Source organism: Jaculus jaculus, chromosome 15, assembly GCF_020740685.1.
Source record: "Jaculus jaculus isolate mJacJac1 chromosome 15, mJacJac1.mat.Y.cur, whole genome shotgun sequence".
NCBI lineage: Eukaryota > Metazoa > Chordata > Mammalia > Rodentia > Dipodidae > Jaculus > Jaculus jaculus.
Window position 1 is genome coordinate 53921203 of NC_059116.1, and position 20810 is coordinate 53942012.

The 20810-nt window shown below is 41.9% G+C and overlaps 1 protein-coding gene across 2 annotated transcripts in view; it reads left to right on the forward strand.

Annotated features, from left to right (window-relative positions):
• Garem1 (GRB2 associated regulator of MAPK1 subtype 1) overlaps positions 1-20810 on the forward strand; it is a 238859-nt gene that overhangs the window by 212658 nt on the left and 5391 nt on the right. For both annotated transcript variants that reach the window (XM_004666756.3, XM_045134655.1), the window contains 2 exons: positions 1776-2948; positions 19192-19358. In XM_004666756.3, coding sequence (XP_004666813.1) covers positions 1776-2948; positions 19192-19358 — 1340 coding nt within the window. The remainder of the gene's footprint in view (positions 1-1775; positions 2949-19191; positions 19359-20810) is intronic.

Genomic DNA, 20810 nt, shown 5'->3' on the forward strand with positions numbered 1-20810 from the left:
ACAGCCTTTCATTTGCTAACCACAAAGTTTTTGCTTAGGCAAACCAATTTGTACAGGTATGCTTTGCCAACTCACAGGTGTAACCATCTGGAACCACTGTCATAGTAGAAGTCACATCTTCCAGAGGATGTCTGCAATGGTCACAGCTGAGACAGAGCCTCCTTAGCTGTCCCCTAACAAAGAAGCAGAGGCTTCTGCAATAGCCATGACAACCAATGCTGGATTGAAGTCTCCTCCAGGTGTCTATGGCTAGATTGGCATCTCCATGAGCACTCATGATGCATTTTAAACCACTGTAACTGTCATGAGGATGGCTCCAGTAATTGTAGCAAAGTGGGTTACTTGATTGACAGCTTTGGTGGACCTGACCTTGCAGTTCTTGCCCTGTGATGGAACTTCAGATGTTGCTGCTATTTGTTATACTACTCAACTCAGGATCATGGAGACCACAGTAATGTAGTGTTCCCCATCCAACCTCCATCCTGCCCATCCTGGTGTAGTCCTTCATTTCTACTCTGGGCAGTGACCAATCATGGGGCAATGGTCCAACAGCTGTTGGCTAACTAGCCAAAGTGCTTGTATGCAATACTTTGGTCATTTAAAAGGGAAAGAGTGCCTGTGAATTTTACTTAACAACACTTTCCTCCTGTCATTTACCTTAGGAAATGTTGAAGTTTTCCTAATTTATCTCAATCATCTTTTTTTTTTTGAAAGTACCATTGTTTACTTAATCAGTCTCCTGTGTTTGAACATCTAGATTGGCTCTCATATTTTTAAGTACAAATAATGCTATAATTAATAATTAGTAATAATTAGTAGTAATATATATTTTCATACTATTGAAAAATTGTAGAATTGTTGGGTAGAAGGATGAATGCATATGAAGTTAGGTTTGATATTATCAAATTCCCCCTCCCTCTACAAGGGGTTGCATCATGTAAACTTCCTGTTAGCCCCACAGCCTTATCAGCTGCATATGATGTTTGGCTTTTGAAGTTTTATCAGTGCGGTAATGAGAAATGATAGCTTAGTGTAATTTTAACTTGTGTTTCTCTTATGAGATAAGTCTCCAAAGTTCCAAAGTTTTCTGTATATGATAAGCCACTCTGAATGTATAGGGGAAAAAAGTAAACAGTCTACATTAATGCATTGAGGAGGGGCTCATGAGACCCAATTCCTCTCAGAGGATCTATTTTGGCAGTCAGTGTTTGCTGGGGAAAGGGAGTTATGTTCTTTAGTGGTGGAGGCACTGATAAATTGCCCATACTCCAATAAATACTTCCTCACCCATTTCCATCTAAGAAACCATAATTTAACTCCATGGATTATAAAAATAAACCATAATAAATAAATGTTTATACTATTATATTATCTTGTATGAAAAGTGATCCTTGTTAGCCACATAAATATTCTAACTGAAATTGTCTAAATTTATATTAAAACAAAGGGCCCCAGGGTGGGAAGGAATAGCCTGAGGCATTGCCCCCTCCCCAGAGACTGGCTGATACATACATGACCCCACAGTGAACATCAGTTACTCCACTGAGGAGGGCCCTCATTGGATTGGGGGCACCAGAAGAGGATATAAGAGTGTAACCCAATGGGAATTTGACCATACCAATAGGTTCATACAATAAAATTATAATCAACAAAAAATTAAAAATAAAGCATTTTCCTGTGTCTATATATATTTGTGTCTTCACAGAGAAACCTTTACATATTTGTATGAATAGACTAAAGAAAACTAATGTGAAATTTGATTTATCATATCATAGGTTGCTTCGGGTGAATGCAATGAAGATACTGAGGTTTACAACATCACCCTGTGTACTGGGGATGAACTCACTCTCATGGGGCAGGCAGAAATCCTTTATGCAAAGACCTTCAAGGAAAAATCCCGACTCAACACAATTTTCAGAAAGATTGGGAAGCTCAATTCCATCAGCAAGCTGGGTAAAGGGAAAATGCCATGTCTCATTTGCATGAATCACAGGACCAATGAAAGCATCAGCCTTCCGTTCCAGTGCAAGGGCAGATTTAGCACCCGGAGTCCCCTGGAACTTCAGATGCAGGAGGGGGAACACACCATCCGCAACATTGTGGAAAAAACCAGGCTCCCTGTGAATGTGACTGTGCCAAGCCCTCCACCCAGAAACCCCTATGATCTCCACTTCATCAGAGAGGGACACCGCTACAAGTTTGTGAATATCCAGACCAAAACCGTAGTGGTATGCTGTGTGCTACGGAACAACAAGATCCTTCCCATGCACTTCCCTTTGCATTTGACTGTCCCCAAGTTCAGCCTCCCAGAACACCTGGTAAAGGGAGAAGTATGGCCCGAAACCCTGGTCCATCACTGGCTTGGGATCTGCCAAGAGCAGTTTGACATCGATGAGTATTCTCGGGCTGTGCGTGACGTGAAAACAGACTGGAATGAGGACTGCAAGAGCCCCAAGAAGGGCCGGTGCTCTGGCCACAACCATGTGCCCAATTCCCTCAGCTATGCTCGAGATGAGCTGACCCAGTCCTTCCACAGGCTCTCAGTCTGTGTATATGGCAACAATCTTCATGGCAATAGTGAGGTGAACCTCCATGGCTGCAGGGACCTAGGAGGAGAGTGGACCTCCTTTCCTCATGACAACCTGCCCTGTCAGGACTCTGGTGACAGCGGGAGTGATTACATTTTCCCAGAAGCTTGTGAAGAATCAGCAGGTGTCCCAGGGAAGTGCGAACTTCCTTATGAAGAACTATGGCTGGAGGAAGGCAAGCCCAGCCATCAGCCTCTTTCTCACTCACTGAGCGAGCAGAGCAGGTGTGACCCACTGAGAGGTTCTGTCCGGTCCAAATGTGTAACTTCTCCTCTTCCTGTCCCTGGGACTCTGGGAGTCTCAATGAAGTCTTCAGAAATTGCCCTACCTCCACCTCCAGTGCCTCCCAAATCGGAAGCCGTAAGTCATTTTAGTGTTTGAGGGTGTGCCAGTCTTTCTGTTTTGCCCATTAGTTTATTTTTTTAAAGGAAAAAAGAAACGTTTCCCAAATGAACACTGTTAGAGTGAATAAATGTGTTTAATTTGGAGTGAAGTAGAAACACTAGCTCTTAGTAGCTCTTAGTTCACAAAGCTGGAGATAAAGTTGTATTCTATGTTAGATGAGAAACATCTAAAAACCAACTAAAAACCTAAAAACCTAAAAAACTAAAACCTAAAAAACCAACTATGAGGAAGAGACAGTGGAAGCTGGGAGACCACAGAAGAGGCAGTTACAATGACAGAAGTATGAGGTGACAATGCCTGGACCATAGCAGCTGTTAGTGATGGGTGGCTGGGAAAGGTGAGCTGTTTCAGAGCATGGCTAATGGTAGACCAGTGGTATTCACTGATAAAGTGTGTATGGGGAGAGAAGGAAAGAGAGTAACCAAGAAAAACTGTATTGTTGACCAATGCAACAAAGTGAAGACTACTGCTGTCTATAGTGATGAGAAATGGAAAAGGAATACAGCCCCTGGGGCTGGAAGGGAAGCATAGGATGAGGAGGCCTCAACATCTGTAACTATCCCTGAAGTTATGTTGAGATCCAATCATAGAGGTATACTAGAGCATGCCTAGTGGAGATTCTGTCAAAATTTAGTGTAAAAAGGTCAGTATAGAAACTGGAGGTATAGCTCAGTGGTAGAACTCATTAGCATACCATGTGGCCTTAGGTTTATTCTCCAGCATCCCTCAAGAAAAGGTGAGTGCAAAACGGAGAAAGGACCTTTATTTTAACCACATTCTTTAACTGAGAGTCATTCTATACCTTTGCTGCCCATTTTGATCAGTGTACCTCATTCTGTAGAGAGAAGCCCTAGAGGCTTTCTGTTCATATATTTGACAATATCTGTTAATGTTTTTCTTTTATCTCTCTCTAGCACCACCTACTTTTAAAAATCTTACATGAATCCCAATATAGTAGAACTGAAATCCAAGCCTGCCTTGTTAAAACAAATGGAAGAAGGGTGGTCTTCCTTGTACTCTGCCCTCTCTATCCCACTAGCTAGTCTCCAGGCACCTATCTAGAACCCTGGACCTCCACTTTCAAGCCTATAGAGTTACTGAACTAGCTTATACAAATGTCAGTAAGACCTGAGCTGTGGATGGACCCTGCTACCTTTCAATTTTGCATGAAGGGGGAGAGGTCATACAAATTAAAGGTGATATACAATAGAAGGGAGAGAGAGATTGTGTATATAGAAATTCACACAAACAGAAATTTCTGGTTGTGAATAAGAGAAGACTTTATCGAGATTATGACATTTTAAATTACTGCAGAGACTATACATTAGAAGAGCAGAAAAATGGGGGAAAAATTCCAGGTCAAATATGAGCGAAGGTTTGGGACCTAGGGAAGATTCAGCATGTATGTTCTGCTGGATCACTTGGATACAGTTGGGTAGGGTGCATGAAGGACAGTGGTTGCAAAGGCTAGAGCCAGGACATGGTCAGCCCTGAGGAGAGGCAATAGATCATACCAGCATGCTGATTAGCTGTGCACAAAGAGCTGTTGCTGCTGCAAAGTTTTCCCAAGAGAGGATCTTCCTCAGGCTTCCCAGAAACTACAGGTCTGGATTTTGCTATGCTCTCAAGGGCGGGATCTACCCTGGACTTCCAGGCACGTGTACAGAGATTACTTGTACTCAGAGGTCATGGAGTATTTGGGAAATTCTGGAAAGAATTGAGGTCCTTGTGTTTCTGTTAGAGGCTCCCTAAAGGTGTTCTCAAAAAAGAAAAAAAAAAATAGAGAGGGAGGGGAAAAGGAAGAAAGGAAGGGGAGGGGAGGGGAAGGGAGGGGTGGGGGAGGGGAGGGGAGGGGAGGGGAGGGGAGGGGAGGGGAGGGAAGGGAAGGGAAGGGAAGGGAAGGGAAGGGAAGGGAAGGGAAGGGAAGGGAAGGGAAGGGAAGGGAAGGGAAGGGAAGGGAAGGGAAGGGAAGGGAAGGGAAGGGAAGGGAAGGGAAGGGAAGGGAAGGGAAGGGAAGGGAAGGGAAGGGAAGGGAAGGGAAGGGAAGGGAAGGGAAGGGAAGGGAAGGGAAGGGAAGGGAAGGGAGAGGAGGAAAAGAAAAGAAAGGCATTAGGTACCTTTAGTGATATCAAAACTCAGCTGTGCAGGGCTGTGGAGATTGCTCAGTGGATAAAGTGCTTGCCACACAAACGTGAAGACCTGAGTTTTGGTCCCCAAACCTACATAAAATACTGGACATGCAACATGTGGCTGTAATCCCAGTGCTGGAGAGGCAGAAACAGGCAGATCCCTAGGGAGGGACCCTGTCTCAAAAAGTGAAGTGGAGAGTGATTGAGGAAGACATCCAACCTATGGCCTATACATACATACACACACATGCACACATGTGCAAACACACACATACACATATAAAAAAAAATCAAAACTCTGAGCTATGTGTTTGATGTAACTTTATGGTTGGGGCCTTGATCTTTATTAGGAATATGCCTGCATGAGCTTTTCTTACTGAACTTTGGTCCAGCCTGGCATGTAGTGTTTGTTGTTGTGTTGACTGATGTCATCCAAGGTGGTGACTAGGGTCACTTACAGAATCATGTCTAGAGGTGAGAAACAAACATCACTTGTTTCTAGTTTTGTTTGTTGTTGTTTGGGGGTGGCAAAGATTAAGAAGAATATAAATACTGAGCTAGAGAGATGGCTTAGCAGTTAAGACACTTGCCTGCGAAACCTAATGACACAGGTTCGATTCCCCAGAACCCATGCAAGCCAGATGAACATGGTGGCGCATGTGTCTGGAGTTTGTTTGCAGTGGCTAGAAGCTCTGGAATACCCACTCATTCTCTCTCTCCCTCTCTCTCCCCCCCCATCCCCCTCTCTCTCTGTCATAAATAAATAAAAATAGCCAGGCATGGTGGCATACACCTTTAATCCCAGCACTTGGGAGGATCACCATGAGTTCAAGCCACACTGAGACTACAGAGTGAATTCCAAGTCAGCCTGAACTAAAGCAAGACCCTACCTCAAAAAAAAAAAATGAATATAAAATTGAGGAGTCCAATCTTGACCTTAGTTTTAAAAGAAAAATACTGACTTTCTAACTAAAAACAACTCTCAAAGAAAGAAAACATTCATACCTATAGTCTAAGTTGTAATTTCCTATGGTGTAAGAGAATCTTTTCACAGTGTGTCTGATATAACTACAAACATGAAGATTGTTTTATAAACACCTGAAATCATTTAATTTATCTTTAAAGGAAATTTTAAGCATTTTAAATGAAGTCTTTTTTATTGCATCTGTGACCATGAAATCAATTTTCCATTTTTAGATTGCATGTGGAATCCACAGAGTATTATACATGTTAAATGTGGCTTCAGCTTGTCATTTTCAAAAGGGAGCTTTGGTGGGGCATGAATGCAGGTGTTCCCACAGAATTAAATCAGAGTTCTTCCTTGGATAGTGAAGGAAGTCCTGGGAGAGATGGGCCATGTGCCTAATAGCCATTCCCATCCCCCTCCACCCTACCCCTCTTACTTGGCCATATATATACTGAAGCTATATTCCTTACTTTATTCATCATTGGGACAATGTGACAGAGGCAACTTAACAGACGAAGGATTTCTTTGGACTCAGTGTTTTATGAAACTTCAATTTATCATAGCAGGAAAGAATGTCAAAGCATCTCAGTGTGTGGCAACAGCAGCCACAGACTATAAGCAGAGAACCTGACAGAAGGAGCCAGGGATAATACACCCCTGAAGACCCAGTTCCTCCACTGAGCCCTATGTCCTGAAGGTTTCTCCATCTTCTAAAATATCACCACTAGATAGGGCCAAATGTTCAAACAAATGAACTGGTTGGAGACATTTCACATTCAAACCATAACTGAAGCCAATAGGATATTATCTGGAAGATAACAACTCCTACTAGGTCCTCAGGAATAAGAAGATGCTAGGGAAATGCAAGATTCAAAGAAAGGGTATTTCTCCTAGAACCATAAGCAAAGGTGCTCATTAAACCAGCCATGTTAAAGTTGAGAGGCACAGTGGCTACACTTTTGTGCCTGTTGACCCATCTTTTGGGGTTTTTATTTTATTTTTATTTTTTTCATATTTGACTCATCACTCCACTGCACCAAGTTGTAACACTACTATGCTTTCTCCCTAAGAGATTGTAATGGCCTTTATTTCTTTCTGTGCAAGTGAGAATAAATTTTTTCCCTTTCAACAGTCGTGACTGATTAGAAGTATGCTGTATTCATCTTTTGTCTATGTAGGGATGGTTTCATACAGGTTTCATAACAAATTGCTGTCACTCACCTCTGGAACATGAGTAGCTTTTCCTTACGGGAATGTCCCAAGGAAAAGTAAACAGTCACTGGTTGCAGGAGTAGAACCCTAGAATAATTGCAGCAGAGCCTAAGCTGAAGGACCATGCCTAGCTTACTGAGATTTAAATCTGACTTCAAAAATATCTACTTAATAGAATAAATGTTGTGTCAGTTACCTATATATGATCATCATAACCTTTGCTGTATCATAACGTAAAAAACTACAGAACTACCTGGGAACCTATGGATCCCAGTAATATATATTTTCTCATGGGGGAGTTAGGAGGGTTCAAAGAGCTCAATAGTACCTGTGTCTATGGCTGTGAATATTAGCTTTCAGAAAGCTAATATTCTCAGGTTTATCATTAGAACAGTCTTAAAGCTGAGACATTGCTGTGGAAAAAATCCATTTCCCTAGACACAGCTAAGCCAGGCCATGGTACTACCAATCTCATAACCCTGGCAATGCTACACTACAAAATTAGCACTTTGCATGCTACCCAAATTAAGAAATTATAAAAATACATGTTTGCAAACTGAGGGAAGTAGCCATAGTAATTGATTCTACTCTACATTTTTGTTTCAGTGTGTGTGGTGTGTATGCATGTTTGTGTGTATGGACACATGTGCTATGTAGGACAGAGGTCAAAAATGAGTATCTTCCTCGGTTGATTAACACTTTTTAAAAAAAAAATAGGATCTCTTACTGAATCTGGAGCTCACAAATTCCACGAGAGTAGATAGCCAGCAAGCCCAAGGATAATACACTCCTGTCTCTGCCTCACCAGGATTGAGATTACAGACATCTACCCAGTTTTGGGATTATAGACATGGACCTCCTGCACCAGCAGGACGTGAACTCAGGTCCTCATGCTTGTGTGGCAAGCACTTGGCCAAATGAATCATCTGAACTAAACTAGCCCCTCTTCTCAGAATTTGTATTTTTTCATTTACTTTTTTGTTAGAGAGAGAGGAAAGAGAATTGACACATCAGGGCCTCAGCCACTGCAATCAAACTACAGGTGCTAGCACCACCTAGGGGGCATGTGCAACCTTGCACTGGTCTCACCTTTGTGTCTGCTAATGTGGTTTCTGGAGAGTGGAACAAGGGTACTTAGATTTCACAGGCAAGTGCCTTTAGCATTAAGCCATCTCTCCAGCCCTCAGAATTTATATTTTATCTTTGAGCTTTTTCTCTCTATCAAATATTAGAAAACACATTGAAGATCAAGTTTTCTTAAAGAAATCAGATGTATTAATATTCAAGCTTAGGTACTGAAAGATTAATATGGAAGCAGGAACTGGAGGTGTAGCTCAGTAATGCTTGTTTAGTGTACATGAGGCCCTGGGTCTGAATCCCAAAAAGAAATAAAGTATGGGAAGTCATTGTTTACTTTGCAAACTACTGCAGTCTGTTTTACATTGCTAGCAGAAAACACCTGATCAAGAGCAGCTTATGGGGAAAAAAGTTTATTTTGACTTATAGACTCATGAGGAAGCTCCATGATAGCAGGGGAAAATGACAGCATAAGCAGAGGGTAGACATCACCTCCTCAACATCAGGTGGACACTAGCAACAACAGGAAAGTGTGCCAAACAGTGGCAAGGGGAAACTGGCTATAATACTCATACGCCCACCTCCAACAATAATACACTGCCTCAAGGAAGCCTTAAATTCCCAAATCTCCATCAGTTGGGAGCCTAGCATTCAAAACACCTAAGTTTATGGGAGACAACCTGAATCAAACTACCACATTCTGCCTCTGGCCCCCATAAACTGGTAACCATACATGATATAAAATACAATGTATTCATCCAACTTTAAAAGTCCCCATAATTTTTATCAATCCCAATTATATTAAACATCATCATAGTCCAAAGTCTTTGTAAACTTTTGTATTTATTTTTATTTACTTATTTGACAGTGACAGACAGAGAGAAAGAGGGAGAAAGAGAGAGAGAGAGAATGGGCATGCCAGGGCTTCCAGCCACTGCCAGCAAACTCCAGACATGTGTGCTCCCTTGTGCATCTGGCTAATGTGGGGTCCTGGGGAATCGAGCCGTTAACCAGGGTCCTTAGGCTTCACAGGCAAGTGCTTACCCACTATGCCATCTTTCCAGCCCCCAAAGTCTTTTAACTAAGCCAGAATAAACCAAAAAAAAAAAAAATCCATAATGGTACAGAATAAACATTCACACTGCAAAAGATGGCATTGGGCATAGCAAAGAAACATTCAACCAATATAAGGTTTAAACAGGGCAAGCATCAAACTCGGTAGCTCCAAGTCCAACAACTCTAGTCAGTGACAAATCTCCAATTCCAGTAATTCTAACCACTGACAAGCCTCTGAAGTTCCAATTCTGTCCCGCCAGCTGGTCTACTCACGGTCCTGGGAAACCTTAACCAGGGCTAGCAGCTCTCCTCAGCAGCCATCTTGTGGTCCTGTCATCTCTACTGAGTCTCCACTGCAACCTGCAGTCCATTCTTATGGCTCCATTGAGTCTTCATGCAGGCATCCGGCAAACCTGCTTCACATTGCCATGGCTGTTTCCAGAACACAAGACCACTGTGTTGCAAATTCAATGACCTTCTCTTGCATTTCTTATACTCCATAATACCAGGTTGGGTGCAAATTGGTTTACCCAGGGGAGAATAAAGCAGACTTTGAAGAACAGGACACTCCTTCAAGCATTCAGGCCCCTTCAAAGACTATGCTTTCTGTGGTTCCAGTGCAGGTCAGCTGGCCCAATCTCAATGGTTGTAATCACTCATACAATTGCTGCTGAATAAGCAGCAGTTTCAGCCCAAAGATTTCATTTTTCTAGGCCATATCCCTCTGCTCACACCAATCCATTTCTACGCAATGCAGCCCTGCACAAATTCTCAGGACACAGGAATAACAGCAAGTCTCTCACACAGGCTGCTTCTAGCCTAGTCCAGGCAAAGCTCTTTCTCACCCTCATAAGCCAAACCTCACAGTCATTAGTTCTTACTACACATTCAGGTCTTTCAGCTCTGTCAAGAATAGTCCATTAAGCTGGACTTAACAAACATTTAAAGGCATCTCTTAGACCAAGGTTTCAAATCTTTGTACATTCCTCTTGAAAATCAGCTCCAAAAGGCCAAAGCTACACAGGTTTCAAGCAGCAATGTCACTACTCTCGGTACCAGCTTTACTGTTGCAGTCAGGTTTGCATTGCTGGCAGAAAAATGCCTGACAAAGAGCAACTTATGGCAGTGGTGGAGGGGGAGGGGAAGGTTTCTTTTAGCTTACAGACTTGAGGGGAAGCTCCATGATGGCAGGGGAAAATAACAGAATGAGCAGAGGGTGGGCATCACTTCCTCATCAACATCAGGTGAACAGGAGAGAATGCTAAACACTGGCAAGGGGTAACTGGCTAAAATACCCATAAGCCCGCCCCCAACAATACACTGCCTCCAGGAGGCATTAATTCCCAAATCTCCATCAGCTGGAAACCTAGCATTCAGAACACCTAAGTTTATGATGGACACCTGAATCAAACCGCCACACAAATAAACTGCTTTTACACCATCACCCGTTCAAGATACCACTAATTAATGAGGTTTCCTAAGGTTTTTGACAATTAATTTTAATTACAACTTTTGAGGAATTCTTTGTATGCAAACCATACCTGGATTTCCATTCATTAATTGAATAAGGATCAAATTATTTTTATGTTTTGGCAACTTTGAAACTATTGCCTTCCATTTGTTGTAAGTTGTTTTTAAATGAAACCTTCTAAGCCAAGAATGTTTTTCATCTATATCCATTGGGAACCTCAGTGACTAGGATATTAATAAAAATAATACTCTGTTGGCTAGTATTATTTCATATCTGTACTCTTAAGGACCATGTGTATAAGATTACATTGATAGGAATGTTACAGACTATGTGTAACATGTCTGCCATGTATTATGCTCCATGTAAGATCGTATTCTAGGCCCCAATAGTGTGTTTTTTCTTTGAATCCATGGAACACCCTATGCTTTAAACGAGTACTTCTCAGAGCCACTTGCCCTACTTGCTAGGCAGATCCCTCTCTCAGCTTCCCTTGATTGGGGCTTGAGTGTTGGTGACCTTTTCCCAGAAAAGCCTATTTTTGATCATTACTATCAATATAAAAGGAAAAAGGTAATAAGAAGCATCTGAGAACCAGAATTTTGACTGCTGTAAATCACCCTTGGCCTTGAGGAGTTTGTCAAGGAGAGGTTCATTGATTGCACTTGTTATGATAAAATTTGGATTTTTCTTTAGCTGAATACACACTGATGGCTATGTGACAGGGCCATGAACTTTTTCTATAAAAGTCTTTATGAATAAGATTTCTTCAGTCTGTAATGATTTTGTTATCTGGGAGAGGGAGTGTGGGAAAAATGTTAAATACAAGGCAGAGAGCATGCAGCAAAGGCAGTTACAAAGTTCAAGGGCAGCATTTGAGAATGGACATACCAGGGCATCTAGGCACTGCAAACAAATGCCAGACACATGTGCCACCTTGCACACCTAGCTTATATAGATACTAGAAATTTGAACCTGGGTATTTAGGCAGGCAAGCACCTTATCTGCTAAGCCATCTCTCAAGCCCTGAGTCCAATTTTAGATAACATTCACCATGTATGCAGTAATTTTAGATTGTCATAGTCAGGAAGTGTGGGGCTCATCAGCAGGTGTGACTGTATCCACTGTGTGCTATTAAGAGTTGAGCAGCCATGGCCATGACACTGATTCTTTTCCAGAATTTATCTAAAAGCTGGTAAGAAAATATGATGTCATAGTCTGTTTACTTGACTTACTCTGACTCACTGTTTAGGTCAGTTATTATTGCAAAGTAGTTTTTCTTCATAGAAGACAACAGGTAGAGATTTTCAGAATGCTAAGAAATGAAGGCTTTCTAAGAAATGTTATCATGCCTTTCTTACACTGTGCTCATTCATAGACATGTGAGATATCTTTTATTTTGTTTCTTATATATTATCCTTATAATCTCTAGAAGTATGAGACAAACAGGTAATAGGAAAAAGAAAAATTATGTAATATGTGGAAAATAATCCTAGTCTTTAAATTTTTTGTGCAAATATCTACATCTTTTTAGCATGCTTCCCAGCCATGTAAGAATGCACTTTATACAAAGAAGATATTCTTATGAAGCCAGGCATGGTAGTATACAGCTATAATCCCAGCACTTGGGAGGCTGAGGTAGGAGGATCACCATGAGATTGAAGCCAACCTTGGCTAAAGAGTGAGTTCCAGGCCTGGAATGAAACCCTGCTTCAAAAACAGAGAAAGGGTGAGGGAGGGAGGAGAGAAAGAATTCTGATCCATTGTTTTTACATGTGGGCATGTAAAGAAAAAATACTTTGTTTGCCATTTTTTACAAATTTTTGGTCTTTTACCCTATTCTCAGGCTCCTTCCAACTAAACAGTTATGCATATTGGGTGGTGAGAGGAAGAGAAGTTAAGTTAAACCAAGTTAAACTTTCTGAATAGTCTTTGAAAGTCAAAAAAAAAAAGTCACATTCCATAATGCATTTGATTTTGGCCCAAAGGTTGGAGTTGTGTTTGACTTCATGACCATCATCACTTCAGACTTGAAGCTTTTCTCAGTCGTAAGTTCTGTTAGGTATTTGGCAATAAACTACAAAGAGTTACATGGGAAGATATGTGTTCATTCTCTCCTTTGTCCTCTGAAATGAAAGTTCAATACACAGTCTAGGTTAAGTCCATGCTCATATATCCTTAGGCACATTTCTCAAGTTTCTTCCAAATTTTAAGAGTTGTATTTAAAATAATGCTTCCTTCAAGTCCAGTATCTCTAACAGCTACCTCACCCCATCTTTTGTGGACAGTTCCAGAAAAGATTGGTCTGCCTCCATTAACTCCACTCTCACTTCCCTTCTAGCTTTCTCTCACTGGAATCGGCCTTCTGTTCCCCTCACATCATTCAGGCCTTATTTGCTAACCAGTGATCTGCTGACTATACTGTATAGTAAACCTCTCTTCATGGCTTTCTGACTTCCACCTTCTCACTATGGTCCTACAGTCTTCTCTTTGGGCTCCTTTCACTCTGTCTGCTCATGGTTCTGCCCTCTGGACAATAAGTTGTGGTCACTTGTTTTTCTGCCCTTCCATGGGAGTTCAGCCTTCTTCACTGTTCATCTGGTATCTCATGGACACCATCACTTCAGATTCCATCCACCAGTACAAAGTGAAGTTCAGGCGATCTTTGCAACACGGAGCTTCATGGTGCCTCCCAAGCTCTGCTCTTCCAAGTTTCTGTCTGACATGTGGCACTGATGTTTGTCTTATTCCATCTCCACATCAGGGCATCAATGTAGTTGTACATGCCCTAGACCTTCTCTGTTCACTCTCAACCCTTTGTCCCCAATACTCTCCCTAGCACAATTTCCTATGAATTTGTCTCCTAGCTTGAGTAATTTCATAGTTTTCCCATGAACTCTTGGACATACTTATGTTAATATATTTACCAATTTGGTGAGGGTTTTTGACAGGGTCTCATTCTAGCCCAGGATGACCTGGAACTCATTTTGTAGCCTAAGGTGGCCTTAAACTCAGTCTTCCTCCTACCTCAACCTCCTGAATGCTGGGATTAAGGATGTGAACCACCACACCCAAGTACAACTTAACAATTTTTGTCTTAATTGTGTTTGTCTTCCTCCTGTAATATTAATTCCATAAGTTACTTATTTTTCATGTACTCAGCACAAGTTTAATGGTAGGCACCCAGCATATTTAAACTTATATGTGGCAAAGTAAATTAAAAGTAATATGTAAGTAAAGAGAAAGTTGTGTTCTTCAGACTTTTGGAGACAGTGAAAATACATGGATCCTAGCACCCAGGACAGACACCTTTGATTATTTCAGTGTGTTGAATGGTGGAGGCCTGAACCTGGCTCCCTAGGAATATGCCTGCCTTATAAACTCCTAAACAAAAGTCACTATTTCTACCTCTTGATAAAGGAACCTTATATTTAGCCCAAGATTGGCAATCTAGTATGTAAATACCTAAGAGAATTGCTAACATCTGCTGTATCAATACCACAGAGAATTATTAGCACAACAGTAGAGGTTTCATATATTCAACAAGAATTAATTTCAGAAAAGAAAAATATTTCTGTGAAGGAAGAAGGGTGATGAAATTATGATCAGTGTGTTTTTTTGTTTTTTTTTCTTTTTTTTTTAAATTTTTATTAACATTTTCCATGATTATAAAATATATCCCATGGTAATTCCCTCCCTCCCCACCCCCACACTTTCCCATTTGAAATTCCATTCTCCATCATATTACCTCCCCATTACAATCATTGTAATTACATATATACAATATCAACCTATTAAGTATCCTCCCCCCTTCCTTTCTCTACCCTTTATGTCTCCTTTTTAACTTACTGGCCTCTGCTACTAAGTATTTTCATTCTCATGCAGAAGCCCAGTCATCTGTAGCTAGGATCCACATATGAGAGAGAACATGTGGTGCTTGGCTTTCTGGGTCTGGGTTACCTCGATCAGTGTGTTTTTTAACTGCTATACAGGTAAGCTTTAAACCAGGGAACTGCTCACAGGAAAAGATTATGGGCCCAAATAGGAGTTATACACTATCACCTGACTCCATGTGTGCTTATTGGCCTTTTTATAGAGTAGGACATTGGTGGTAAGAGTTTCTCTGAATACATCCACCTCAAACCAACGTCACCCGCACTTAACCTCATGTTAACATACAAACACAAGCACTCTTCCTCCTGTGTGTTGCTGATTGTATTCCAGCCTTCACTACTACATTGAAAATAAACAGAAAAGGGTAGATGGTCTCTGTTCTGCAAGCTGCAGATCAGTCTATTATATCCCCATTTGGGAAAGGAAATTTTCTTTTGGGATGGGAGGCTGCGCTGACAGTTGGAGCCACAGCATCTCCTAGTTTAAGAATCTGTCCTTGTCATTTCATTCCAGTCTTGTTCTTGGCATATGGTGTTATATATCCCAGTCTATCTTCAATCTCTCTGTGTAGCTAAGGATAAGCTTGAACTCCTGATCCTCCTTCTTCCACCTATCCAGTGTGGAGATTACATAGTTCATGACCAGTTCATGTGGTGCTGGGGAACAAATCCAAGACTTCATGCCTGCTAGGCAGACACTCTCCCAAGTGAGCTACATCCTCAACCCTTCAATACTTTATGAAAGTGTGATGGTAGAGATGGTGGTCTACATACCAGGTGTCACAAAAATACCCAACCGAAATGATTTTTCCATATTAGTTTTCACACAAAAATATAAAAGGTATTTCATAGTATATATTTTAAAATAGAAGCACATTTGTTGTATTTTGAATATTTTTTTATTTTTTTGCATGTGTGGGGGAAGCACACCAAGACCTCTGACTCCCATCTGTCTAGGTGCACTGAGATTACAGAAACCCACCATAGATTCCAGCTTTTATGTGGGGGTCTGGGAATCCAAACTCAGGTATTCAGAGTTGTACAGCAAGCACTTTATCCACTGAGTCACCTCCCCAGCCCTGTCAACACCTTTGTTGATAATGCTCAGAAAAGGAAAATGGGGGATATGGGAAGAAAGTATTTGACATACAAGCATAAGGACTTGAGTTTGGATCCCCACCATTCATCTGGCACTCGTTCATAATCCCAGTGCTAGGGAGGTTGAGGTATGGAATACCTGGGGCTCACCAGCTAACTAGCCTAGCCCAGTCAGTAAACACTAGGTTCGGTGAGAGAGAATTGTAAAAAAAAAAAAAAAAAAAACTGGAGAACAATTGAGAAGGGCACCCAGCATCACTCTCTAGCATCCACATGCATGTGCACACATGTGCACACATGTGCATGTGCATACACACACACGGGGGTGGGGGGTGGAGCAGTTCTGGAAGAAATCTAAGGCTTCAAATGTTTTATTTAGCACAAAGAGCTTCTCAGTGGTCCCAGTGACAGGGTCAAGGGACCTGTGAGTAGTAGCCATGATTCCCCTGCCACCCATGAAGAAATGTAATGAATGATGCTCTTTTTAATTGCTTCTGTTAGGCATAATGAGACATGCCTGTAATCATAGCACTGAGGAAATTGAGGTAAAAGACTCATATTTTCTAGGTCATCTTCACCTACATAGCAAGTTCAAGGCCAGCCTGATCTACATGAGACTGACTGCCAAACAAAATGGGCGGGGAGTGGCTCAGTGGTTAAAAAAAAAAAAAAAAAAAAGCTTGCTCATGCTAGAGAGATGGCTCAGCACTTGTCTGGAATGCATAATGACCTACACTTGATTTCCCAATTCCAACATAAAGCCAGATGCATCAAGTGGTACATTGCATCTAGAATTCATTCACAGTGGCTAGAGGCCATGGCTACCCATTCATTGTCTCTCTCACTGTCTCTTGTTCTCTCTCGCTCTCCTTGAAAATAAATAAATTGTTTAAAAATTTTAAGTGCTTGCTTGAAAACCTGCCAGTTCAATTCCCCAATACCCACATAAAACCACATAAACCCAGATGCACAAAGTGGCACATCCATCTGGAATTTATTTGCACAGGCAAGAGGCCCTGGCATGCTCATTCTCATTTTCATATTCACTCATTCATCTACTGTCTCTGTCTCTCTGTCTCTCTCTCTCTCTCTTTCACACACACACTCTTTCTTGCTCTGCGTGTGTATGTGTTTGCAAATAAAAAATTGGGGAAGGGAGGTTAATGCTTTCACCTTACTTAGAATCAAGGTTTGGAGACCACTTATGGTCACATAACTTCCCTTACCAGCTGGTGTTATTTTGGCAAGTGCATCAGGCTTGAGACATCAATTGGAGGCCTAGTGTACAGTAAGATGCAATACCATCATGTGAGCTGCAGGCAATGTGGGAGGTGGAAAATGCAACACTCTCCCATGAGTCCATTTCATCTTCAGAGCACTTAGCACAAAGCTGATGGGAGCTGGTATCCATCTTACCCCAGCACTGCTTACCGCAAGGTGTTGATGAATAGGCTGAGTGCAGGTCAGGGCATCTCAAAGTACAAGGAGTCAGAATGGATTGGTCTCACATCTTCTGTTCAGGGTAGACTAGCACAACCAAGTAGAAACTGCCCCCTGCTGTCAGACATGGAGAAAGACATACCAAATGCTGGCTTCTTGAACAAGAGTTATATTAGAAATGCTGCTGGGACAGGAAAGCAAGATAAGGACCTGCTAATCATGGAAGCTCTGGGCATTCTGGGTCCCCTAGACCCTCTCCAGTGTGAAGATGAGGGGAGGGCATCAGTGAAAGTGCTGCTCTGGAATTGGAGAATTTCCTCATTACTCCCTTTACATTCTTGTTCCCAAGTGTCGTTTCCTGATTCCATAGCATCAGTTTTGCCTGAAAGCTTGTTTAAAATGCAGACTCTCAGCTGAGCACTGTGGCTCATGCCCAGAAGATAAGATAGAAAAATAGAAAGTTCCAGGCCAGCCTGACCAACACAAGAGAGCATGTCTCAAAAAAAAAAAAAAAAAAAATGGGCTGGAGAGATGGCTTAGCAGTTAAGCACTTGCCTGTGAAACCCCTGTTTGAGGATCGATTCCGCAGTACCCATGTAAGCCAGATGCACAAGGTGGCACATGCATCTGGAGTTTGTTTGCAGTGGCTGGAGGCCCTGGTGCACTCATTTTCTCCCCCCCTCCCACGTCGTTGTCAAATAAATAAATATTTTTTAAATGGGCATGTCTTTTAAAACAGTCATGTTCAATGTAGCTTTGGCTAGCCTCATACTCAATCTGTAGCCCAGGCCGGCCTCAAACTCATGGAAATTCTTCTGTTTCATCCTCCAAAAACAATTTTTTTTAAGGGCTGGGTAAATGGTTGACTGGGTTAAGCCCTTAAACATGCAGTCATGAGGACCCGAATTCAGATCCTCAGTCCCACATAAAAATGCTGGGCATGGTAGCAAACTGTTTCCCCAGTGCTAAGGAAGTAAGAGACAGGAGAATCCATGGGGCCTGCTGGCTAGCTAGTGTAGCCAATTTGGTGAACTGTGGGTTCAATGAGAGACCTTGTCTCAAAAACAAGGTGGAGAACAATTGAGGAAGATACCCACTGTCAACGTCTGACCTCTATATGCATGCATTCACAGACACACACACACAAAAAAAAAAAAATAAATAAATAAAATAAAAAACATTTTTTTAAACAGCTGGTAATGTAGTTCTGTGGCAGAGTACTTGCTAGCCATTCACAAAGCCCTGGGTTCAATCCTCAGCACCATAGAAAAAAGACAGGAATAGGAGACTCAGCTTCTGAGAGTATGCCTGGTCTCCTAGATTTGGATCTGCATTCTCACCAGCTACCTGGATGATTAATACACAGTGATGTTTGAGAAGCCCCATATATAACTCTCCAAAAGAGTTTTAACCCTGATGAAAACCCACCTTTCCAAAGGCTTAAGGCTTGTGTCACATTGGATGGTATTTAAGCAGGGAATAAACACAACTCAAAAAGAGCCTAACCCATCAACATCATGACTGACTTATTCATTACTTCCTCAATATGTCTGTTGCATGTATCCTCAAAATCTGAAGAGATTTCTAACCAAAGACATTTTAACTTGCTGTATGTCATGTTATTTGCTAAATTTATGCAGTAACTGACATTCATCAAACAGTTTATTTCCGATCAGTCTGTATCCAGAAATATGTGACAGGCATCTGGTTTTACTACTGGTGGCCATTTTTCTTGTTTGTCCCCATGCTTACACCCCTGCCATTGCTGCCTAAGAGTACCTCTTGATCCTTCAGGATGGGTCTGGCATGGGGTCCTTATCAGTCTTTTGCTAACCTGGAATGTTCTTTTCTGTGCCAGGTCAGGGAAGAATGTCGGCTCCTGAATGCCCCACCTGTTCCACCCCGAAGCGCAAAGCCTCTGTCTACAAGTCCCTCGATCCCTCCTCGCACAGTCAAGCCAGTGCAACCACAGACTCGCTCTCCCAGCCCCACCTTGTCCTACTATTCTTCCGGGCTTCACAACATGTAAGTCTTTCTGCCAGAGCCCATCACAACCTCACCTCCTCACCAGTCAGTTCACAAGGCCTTCAGAACAGAAGTGGAGAGCAGAGAACACAAATCATGTTGTCTTGATCTTAAATTTACTGAAAGAACATAACTGGGGCCTGGTTGATATGAATGGAAGAGCCACTGTCCTAATAAGGAAAGATATCACAAGGGGCCTGGGAGGTGGTCAGTAGGTGTAAAGTTCTTGCTGTACAAGCATGTCAACCTGAGTTCAGACCCCCAACACCCATGTGAAATGCTGGACATTGTGATGTGCTACCTGAAATCTCAATGGTAGGAGTGTAGAGAAAATTTCTGGGGCTCACTGGCTAGTCAGTCTGAGTCAGTGAGCTGTAGGTTCAGCAAGAAGCCCTGTCTCAAAGAATAAAGAACAATTGAGGAAGACCACTGATCTCAACCACAGGCGTGTAAACACACATGTGAACTCACACATAACAAACACAACACACAGATATAAATGAGGGGGTGGGGAATTAAGAAATCACAAGGGTCTATGAGAAGCTAGGTGATAAACATCTTCTAGGTTCTCTTGGAAACAGTATGTAGGTTGCTGTCCATTTTCAGAAGCCAGTGTCTAATTATTTCCACTTTGACCTTGATACAGGAAGATAGCACCAGGACCTGGAAATCATAAGACTCCCCTTGACTGCCTGCTCTCAATTTCCACCCACTATGTTAGTCCTTTCTGGGTCTTCCCAGAGTTATGAGCTTAATTCTTTTGTCACATAGTCTACTCCATTGTTGGCAAGTGCCAATAACTTTCTTAAAAACTCGTCTTACTAGCAAGTTGAAAAATAATAGAGGCCTATCCTACTTCTCTGAGAATTTAAAATAGCCATAACAATAAGGCCTTCTTTTCCCCAAAACAAAGTGCCTGCTTCACCTGCTGTTTCCCAAGATGTGGCCACTGCCCCTTCACCAGCCTGGTCACCCACCTTTGAGCACACTTTGGTTTACTATCACCTTGATTCTTTTTTATTTACTTGAAAGAGAGAATATGGGTACACCAAGACCTCTTGCCACTATAAACAAACTCCAGACCCATTTTGCCACTTTGTACATCTGGTTTTTCATGCATACTGAAGAATCACCTGGGCCAGCAGGCTTTGAAACAGGAGCCATTTCTCCCAGTCCCTACTGTCACCTTTAAAATTTGACCCCCAAGGCAGAACACGCTACCCCCACATGTACCCTTGATGCATAGCAGCTCTCTGCTGGCATTTCTTTGTTTCTGTGGACATCAAATTCTTCTGCTTTTAGAACTCAGTGGTACAGAAAGCAAGGCAAGGATTAGCATTTTATTGGAAACATTTCTTATCTGAGACTTTTGGGAAGAATTAGAATCATGAATAGTGTTGATGTGGCCACATTATTTTTTCTGGATGTCAAGCATGAATGTCAGCCAGGATG